Source organism: Kryptolebias marmoratus, linkage group LG10 (assembly GCF_001649575.2).
Source record: "Kryptolebias marmoratus isolate JLee-2015 linkage group LG10, ASM164957v2, whole genome shotgun sequence".
Classification (NCBI taxonomy): domain Eukaryota; kingdom Metazoa; phylum Chordata; class Actinopteri; order Cyprinodontiformes; family Rivulidae; genus Kryptolebias; species Kryptolebias marmoratus.
In genome coordinates, this window is record NC_051439.1 from 17,105,802 (window position 1) to 17,113,961 (window position 8,160).

Genomic DNA, 8,160 nt, shown 5'->3' on the forward strand with positions numbered 1-8,160 from the left:
TGGCAGCATTTTACTTCTAGACTCTCTTTAAACCTCTACTGCTCTAATAAAAACTTTGTACAAAGTGAAATGTAAGTAAAGAATGTAAAACATTGTTTTCAATTTCTCATTTACTCTGAGTCTGTGTCTGTATGGAGCACTGGAACAGTTCTGTGAAACACAACTCTGCCCTCTGCTGGCTGCAGCGTGTCAACATCATGATTTCAAATCTCTCATTGGAAATAACCTTGTAGAAGAAAAATGTTTTAAACTGCTGGCAAACTGTGACTGGCAACAACTTCAAAAAAATATTTGAGTTTTTGTGACAGGCTGCTATTAGAAAATGCCTAAACATACAATTTAATAATAATTTTAAAATAGTTATTCAAATAGCAACACATGTTAAGTTCATGTGTTTCTTATATGCTTGCCTGATACAGAAGTTAGTGCTAAATGTTTTAAATAGGCCAAAACAAAACATTTGTTAGGTGTGGCTAGATAGAAGGACTGGACTAATACTGAGAAATTAAACAAATTATGTGTTCCAAATAACTAAAAAACTTTTACATAATTACACCTATTTTTTTTTTAAATTACATAAAAACCTCGTCCTTTTAAAGCAAAATTAAAGAAACGAAAGGTTTAAACTTGAACTGCGCCATGTTGACTTTTGACTTCCGGGCGCTCGCTCACACAGAAGGGCCTGTGCGCGAGCCCGGGAAGCCTAGCGGGCGGTGTTTCCTTGGAGCAGTCGGGCTTTTCTTCATGTAGTAGGTTTTTTTTATAAAGATTTGACAGTTTTTTATTTATTTTTTAATATACCCCCACTGTTACATGATTGTTTTTAATCGGTACCAAGTTAGCCGAAGCTTCAGTTCACAATTTGATCTCATAAAAGTAAAAAAAAAAAAAAAAAATCGCCATCTTGGCGGGGGTTCAGCCTAACATCGACTTTAGCAGCAAACTTCGTGAAGCCTTTAAATTTAGGGTTAAAATAATTTGTTACATCACTATTGTCGATTTAAGTTAACAATAATGTGTTATATGTATTTACCCATGTGTGCCGAGTGAAATAAAGCGTCAATTAATCCGTTAGCTTTTGTGCTAAATTTTTTTTTTAGCTAATGTTAGCTAAAACCTGTTAGCTTTTTTAAAAACAAGCATGCACTTAATTTGATTTTTGTATTGATATACTCTTAAATAAATTACGTATACATACTTAGAGCTGAAGTATTTCTTTTTTATTTGAATTTAGAAGTTAATTCAAAATTTATTCATGGAATTATGGCTTATTTAGTGTGTTTTGTTTCAAATTATTGAATCTTTTAACCTAAATCACAGGAATAAATTAAGAATCAGTGTTTAATTTGAACCTTTTTTATTCTATTAGCTCTCTTTAGGTTATTGTGATGCAGAAACTTATATAATTGAGTTTGTTGTTGCATTTGTAGCTGATTCACAAGTCCCCTCAGCACAAACTAATCTGCTTCAATTTAAATCCATTTAAATTCAAATATAAACAAATGTCATTGTCAGACCAAGCTCTTAAAAGGATCTGATGCATTTTTAATTTCAGTATTTTTTTCTGAGTGCTGTAAAGCAGGTTAACATATGCAGGTTATATTTTAGTGATCTAAATTAACTAACCCTAACAACTAATATGTCAGTAAATTCAAAAAGTTCAAAAGTTGTTGCTAGCCCATATTTGATATTGTTTACTTTCAATAAAACAGACCACCATGGTCTTGTGCAGGAGTTCTTAAGATCTTAGTCTTTTTTTTTTTTTACTTTTTTTTTCTCTTGTATTCAGTCCACTCATTGTTCCTGAATGTTATGTTTTATGATTAATTGACTTAACGGTGTACTATAAACATTAAAGATTTAACGGATGAAACAGTTTTGTCACAGTTTAGAGAAGTAATGAGTTCCAGACGTGTTTGTTCCCTAAGCAGACAGTTTTGAATCGTTTGTCTCATCTGACTAAAAATACTTGACTTAAGCTTTTCCGTGAATGATATAGACACTGTTTTGAGGGAGAAATTCCAAATGATGTACTTAATTTAAAATTTCTCACAGTATTTTATCCCAAAATATAGTTTTTGGAGCTGCAGAAAACATGTGAGATGTGATTCTGCTTCTTTTAAAATGTTAATTTTTTTGGTTTCCAGATATTTCACTGCATGAAGGAAAGAAAGAAGTGAACATGGCTCACACGGTTCAAAGTGAGTAAAAGATATTTAAGATCTTGTTTTGTTGGGTTAAGCTGGCAGTATCAGGTGTCCTTTTTTAGGGAATATTATTTCCAGCATGTAAAAACACTTCAAAATTAAATCCATCTCACTGTTGTCACTTGCAGGAAATTTTAGGAACTCATTTTCTTCTTTTTCTCTGCTAACTGTATTAAAAACATTTTTGATTAAAAAGTAAAGTCAAAATCATTGTTTAAAAAATGCTTGGACACGAAGTACATTATTATCAAAGATTGAATGTCTTTACTAAAATAAAACGAAAATTGTTTGTTATTAAAGCATTCATCAGTAAAGCAGCTGTGGTTGATTTAAGTTAAGGCAAATCAGTATTTAGAACTGTCCAACAGGCTCTTTGTTTCAAATTTAATGTCAGAACCAACTTTACTTGAATTGAATCAGTGTGTTAGGCTTTATCAGGTTTTTTTATAATTGAAATTTCTTGGAAAAAAATTTGCATTTTGCCTTCTGTTGTTGTTTTAATATAAATGTTTTGTGTTTAAAAAAAAAAAAGAAAAGTGTCCGTTTCTACATGACTCATTTCACAGTCGACTGGTTTAATGCAAAAAAGTTTAGTTTTGATTGGGGAAAGATTTGTTGCTCTTTGTCTCCTGTACTGCAATAGGAAAGAAAGTTTTTGTATTTATGTTTGTCTGAGTTACTGATAAAGTTATAGTCTGAATCTTTTGAAACAGGATTTGGTGAGAAAGGCAGTCCTGGTGCTCTGACTCTGTATTCAAGCTCCAGTGCAAGCTTTGTTTTTAATTCATAGTTTAATAATTGTTACTTTGTCTGCTCTTGTGCACATTTAACTTGGCATATATCGATGTAAACTTTGCAAAAATTTGTCTACATCTCTATCTTATTTGCTAATCACTTTGATTTTTGTTTGATGTTTTAGTATATTGCTTTAGTGTGTTAATATTTAACTGATAACATGATATTGTTTTCTTTTTTTCTTCAACAGACACGGGTAAAAAATTCCCCTCCAACACAATATTTAGCAGGTGTAATCAGCCAAAAGCAGAACACCTGAAGCCTCTTTCCCAGTTTTCCCAGATGGTCCCACGAGCTCCAAAGAAGAGCCAGTCAAAACCGTTTTCTAACCCATTTGTTAATTTTCAAATTACTATAGTTAATGAATCCGTGAAAAAAAGAAAGCTGAATGATTCCAGTCTGGACACTGGCTCCAGCGGTGCGTTTAAAAAACCATGCTATCTGAACGCTTTGTCCCCAGACCTTGCCTGCGTCATGGACTATAGCAGTCCTCTTTCAGGGAGGAGTTCAGGCTTGAAGGTAAAAACTCAAGCTTGTAGCAGTGAAATTAAAGAAGCTCTGAGCTCTCGGCTGGGCTTGGAGCATGTGAAAAGCAGGTCCTCCAAAGATCAGGCGGGTGATGTGGAGGCCGTGCAGCTGAGCCCTAATAGTGAGAAGCATCTGTTAAATATTTCACGTGATTTTGACTATGATGTTGATGACATCTTGTGCCTCAACCCTCTGAAAAAGGAAGGGCAAGGAGAAACTAATAAAGAAGTGAAAACTGACCTGAGAGCCGTGGAGGAGGACAGAGGTTATGATTCGTCATTTAACCCAGATGAAAATAAAGAGGAACATCACGCTGAAAGTCCAGCAGTGCCTCAGTTTCGGGAGCAAGCTTCAGTGTGTGGTCAGCATTTCTCTTTCTTAAATAAAGACTGCAGCGCATCTGAGAGATGGCCACTGCTGAAGCCTGGGAAACCTGCTGTTGAGTTTTTAGAGGGGGACGATGATGTTTTGAACATTGGGGAACCAATATTTGAGTCCTCTGTGTGTCAGCCAAGCGCTGCAGATGAGCAGAGGAGTCGGTTGTCAAAAGTTCTGAAGGAGCCTGTTTCTATCTGCCAGGCTTACAGTGTTGGGGACAGCACTGTGGACACTTCTTATGAAACTACATTGCCTTTACAAGTGCAGGTAAGTTGCTTTAGCTGTTCAGTCACATCAGGAAAATAAGCTTGTTTTGTCCTGGATTGTACATGGTGTGTACGTTAACACCAAATACCTGTGCTCGTCCTTTTTTTTTTTTTTTTTTCTTCTTTAGGTGAAATCAAAAGTGGTGGTTGCAAATCTTCCAGAAAGCATCAGAAAGCCAGCATCTTTTCCCACCCGAGAGCAGAAAGCATATTCTGCGAACCAGAACAGGAGCAAAGCTGTTCAGAGGGCCAAATGTTTGAGGATTCAGAGGTACTGTAGCAGCTGCTGTCGCCTCCAGGGGGAGCAATGTGACCGTAGAAAACACACGGGGAAGTTTGGGGCTGCTGTATCTGACCCTGTTTGTTTCAATTGTACCTCTGTGCATTTGTTGTTAATGTCAACGCATAAATTAATCAGGCAGACTTGTGTGGACCTGTCTTCTGGCCCTCGTGTCATCATTAGGTGGCTTAAAATAGTCATTAAAACATTTGTTAATGTTTTTTAGGCCTAAAATTTATAATGACGAGATGGAATGGGAGCGTCAGAAAGGACAGTATGTATTTTCTGTCAGAAGTCACATGACTGAGAACCAAGCAACAACTCAAGGTAGGAAACTAGTCTCTTTAAAAAAAAAAAAAGGGGGGGGGGATGACACTTCGTCATTTCCTTTGGCTGCTCTCTTTAGGATCTGCCACAGAGGATCTTCTGCCACCATTTGACCCTTTCCCTAGCATCCTCCTCTATAAACCTGCATATCCTCCTTCAGAACATCCATGAATCTCCTCTGGAAGTGACCCTCCATAATTCAGATGTTTAGGAATTATTTAATGTCCTTTATTATGTTCCAGTTTAAGGTTTAAGTGTACTAATGGTGTCCCTGCAGTTCTTGTACATTTGAAATGCATCTTATTTCATTTTTGATTATCAGTGTCTGTATTCATTTATGAATCAAAATCTCTAAGAAAACCTTTTATTTTTTCAAGGGTACATGACTGAACTTATGGACCTGATGACACATGTGGCTGGTCAGAGAGACTCTAATGGCTCACAGTGGCAGCACCCTTCTGATCTCACATGCAGGTGTGTCAGTTCTAAATAAATGTCTGTATTTATGACATATATAAGTTTTAACGCAAATGTGCCCAACCATTAATAAATGCACGTCTCTCTGAACCTGTGCTGTTTTCCAGAAACTACCAAAGGCAGTCTGGCAACGAGACGCCTTCCATGACTCTCAGTGAGTGGCAGGCCATGAATTTGATCCACCACAAACGCTTTTCCAAAGTCCCCAAAATCTTCGAACGAAGCTCTTTTTCTTAAACGTGCACGTGCGGACCGACTGCCACGCTGGATTCACTTTACTCATTTCATGTTTGGCCTCTTATGTTAAAGGTGTCCCCCCCCCCCTTCTTGAACCTGTGGCATGTACTTGTTTTGTTGTGACTTTGAATGTTGTCCTTTATCTTTCTTTCAGCTTTGTGCATGCCTTTTAATAGAATAAATGCATGTTTTAGGAGCTTTTTATGTTATTGAAGTGAGTAATAATAGTTTCAAACAGGCACTTGTGTTCACTTTTTTATAGATTTGAGACAATGCATGTTTTAATGTTTTCCTCATTTGTTCCTGTTGTTTTATTTGGTGTCTGGGGGGGTGGGGGGGTGGTAATTATTCATGGCCTGTTGCAGCTCTTGTATTGATTTTGCTGAATGGTGCTGCATCCTTGTCAGCTTTGTCATCCACGTACAGTAGTTTCTGAGCTCTGTGCAGGCAGAAGCTGTCAGAGTTTTAGCCCACATACATGGAGGTTCTCAGTAAGGGTCCCCTGCACTGAATAATGCAGGTTGTTTAAGTCATGCTGTCTGTTCTGATGGAGCGACTTGACTTGTCTGAACGTGTGGGACACGTGTGCAGCTTGTTTACAGCAGTATTTTCTCATGAGCTGGATCTCTGCAGGGAGGAAGCTGCTGATGTTTGTTTAATGCAATGCTTTCCAACCCTGGTCCTGGAGGAGCACTATCCTGCATGTCTTCAATGTCTGCCCGACATCACTCACTCATTCAAAGCAGGGAAACAACTAAAACATGCAGGATAGTGTTCCTCCAGGACCAGGGTTGGGAATCGCTGGTCCAACGTGCCAAACAGTCGTACAGCTATGTTCGGTATTCCAAAACCAGAAGATAAAATACTCATGTTCAAGCAAACAATTGTTCTAATGCTAAATTTAAAAATAAAAATTAATTGTTTGCTTATTAAGTTTTGTATACATGTAAATATTCACACACTTATTCACATTTTCTCATGCATTAGGCAGAAACCATGTTGTTGGGGGAGGTTTTTATTTTTCTCTGGGAAACGAAGATTTCTTCCCTGTTACTGAAAATGCATCTTGAGAATTTTTTTTTGTTTGTTTGTGTGATGGAGAAAACATCTGACGGTAGAAACCCGGTGAAGTTTGATCTTCTCATGTGTCTTTGTAAGACATTTTCAGATTTATCCCCAAATAGCTTGTTTTCGTATCATAATTTAACCAGTTTTGTTCCCCAATTAAGAGCACACAACCTTTTTATTTTTTTTGATTGGAAAATATTAGAACTTTATTTCATTGAAGCATTTACAAGTAAGCATACACCATTGTCTTTGTAACTGAAGTGTAAATCTTGTGCATAATAGTTGAAACCATGCTAGCCCTCATGACTGCTGTACAACATGATTATAAATATGATAGCACAAATAAAGCAGTTCCTTTTTTCTAAACCATGCTTGTGGAGCTCATTCCTGCTATTTCAAAAACCCAGGCAGTCGGTGGGCTGAGAACTGGGACGGGTGGGGGGTGTTTCTCATCACAGAATGGCACATTACTGTAACCAGGCAAATAGTTTTCACGTACAGCAACATAAGAACATGTTCTGGGCCTTCAGCACTGAAATAAAATCCTCAGTGTACAGAGTTTGACCTCAAATGGCTCAAGTGGAATGTTGTTTTCTTACAGTCGTCACCATTTAAGTGCTATTAAACCAAAATCTGGTGTTTTTATTTATTTTGTTTTCAGGTTGCACTTCCATGTTTTAATTGGGAATCATCACACGATCCTGGCTGGATGTTTTTACAGGCAACTTAAATTTAAATGAGCAAAATACGACCCTCGACATCCTCAAATGAAATTTAATCAATAAAAACCAACATTTTATTTAATTAGACAGAAATTGTATACTTCCTTCTTTTTTTACTTGATCAAATGTCATACAAAAAAAAACAAGTAAAGGCTTAAAAAATGAGTGTGCATAATGGATGCAGGTAATTGTATTTGGTTAAATCTTATTATGTAAGACCCGTGTTGGAGTTATGTTTAAAACATACTCATGTAAAATGTTCCACAGCCTCATGTCTGCTGCGCTAAAAGCACTGAGATGCAGAAGCTGCAGCTTGTAAAAGAGCAGTTCAACATTTAATCAATCCATTAATGACTTTCTGAGCCGCTAGAGTTTAATGAGAGTGCTGATTTTACTTTCAGGCCTCAATTCTTTATGGTTTTCTGCTTTCTGTCACTTTCGAGGAATGAAAAAGTTAGTCCAGCTGCTTTCGGTTCACACACTTAGGATCAACATCAAGGAACTTTATTTCAAGTGACTGGAAGCGAAAGGACAAGAAGTTCTACTTTAAATGTGAAATATGTCTAAAAATGTTCAACTCTTTCTCATAAATTAAAGGGAAATCTTTAAGCAATCGAACTTCTATTTTTGGACACTTTAGTAGACTGTGTTATCTTTAGGAACTTGGAACTGCTTCATAGAAAAAGCAAGAAAGTAAAGTGGACACGTGTAGAAACTTTGTAACCTGACCTGTCTGTAAAATGGTGAACGTGTTGGTTTCCAAAACTTTAAATGAGTAACGTGAAGCAACCTTACATTTAAATAAGTAACGTGGAGTACAGTATTTACAATGGTGGCGACAAAGGAGTGTGCAGTCATCTGAAGATGATGCATAC

The 8,160-nt window shown here is 36.8% G+C and overlaps 1 protein-coding gene across 1 annotated transcript; it reads left to right on the top strand.

Annotated features, from left to right (window-relative positions):
- The first annotated feature begins 641 nt into the window (after positions 1-641).
- On the top strand, positions 642-7,210 carry LOC108234469. The gene is made up of 7 exons (XM_017413682.3): positions 642-749; positions 2,148-2,201; positions 3,193-4,175; positions 4,303-4,445; positions 4,681-4,781; positions 5,159-5,255; positions 5,366-7,210. The coding sequence occupies exons 2-7, from the start codon at positions 2,183-2,185 to the stop codon at positions 5,493-5,495; spliced, it is 1,473 nt and encodes a 490-aa protein (XP_017269171.1). The 5' UTR covers positions 642-749; positions 2,148-2,182; the 3' UTR covers positions 5,496-7,210.
- Positions 7,211-8,160: the final 950 nt, after the last annotated feature.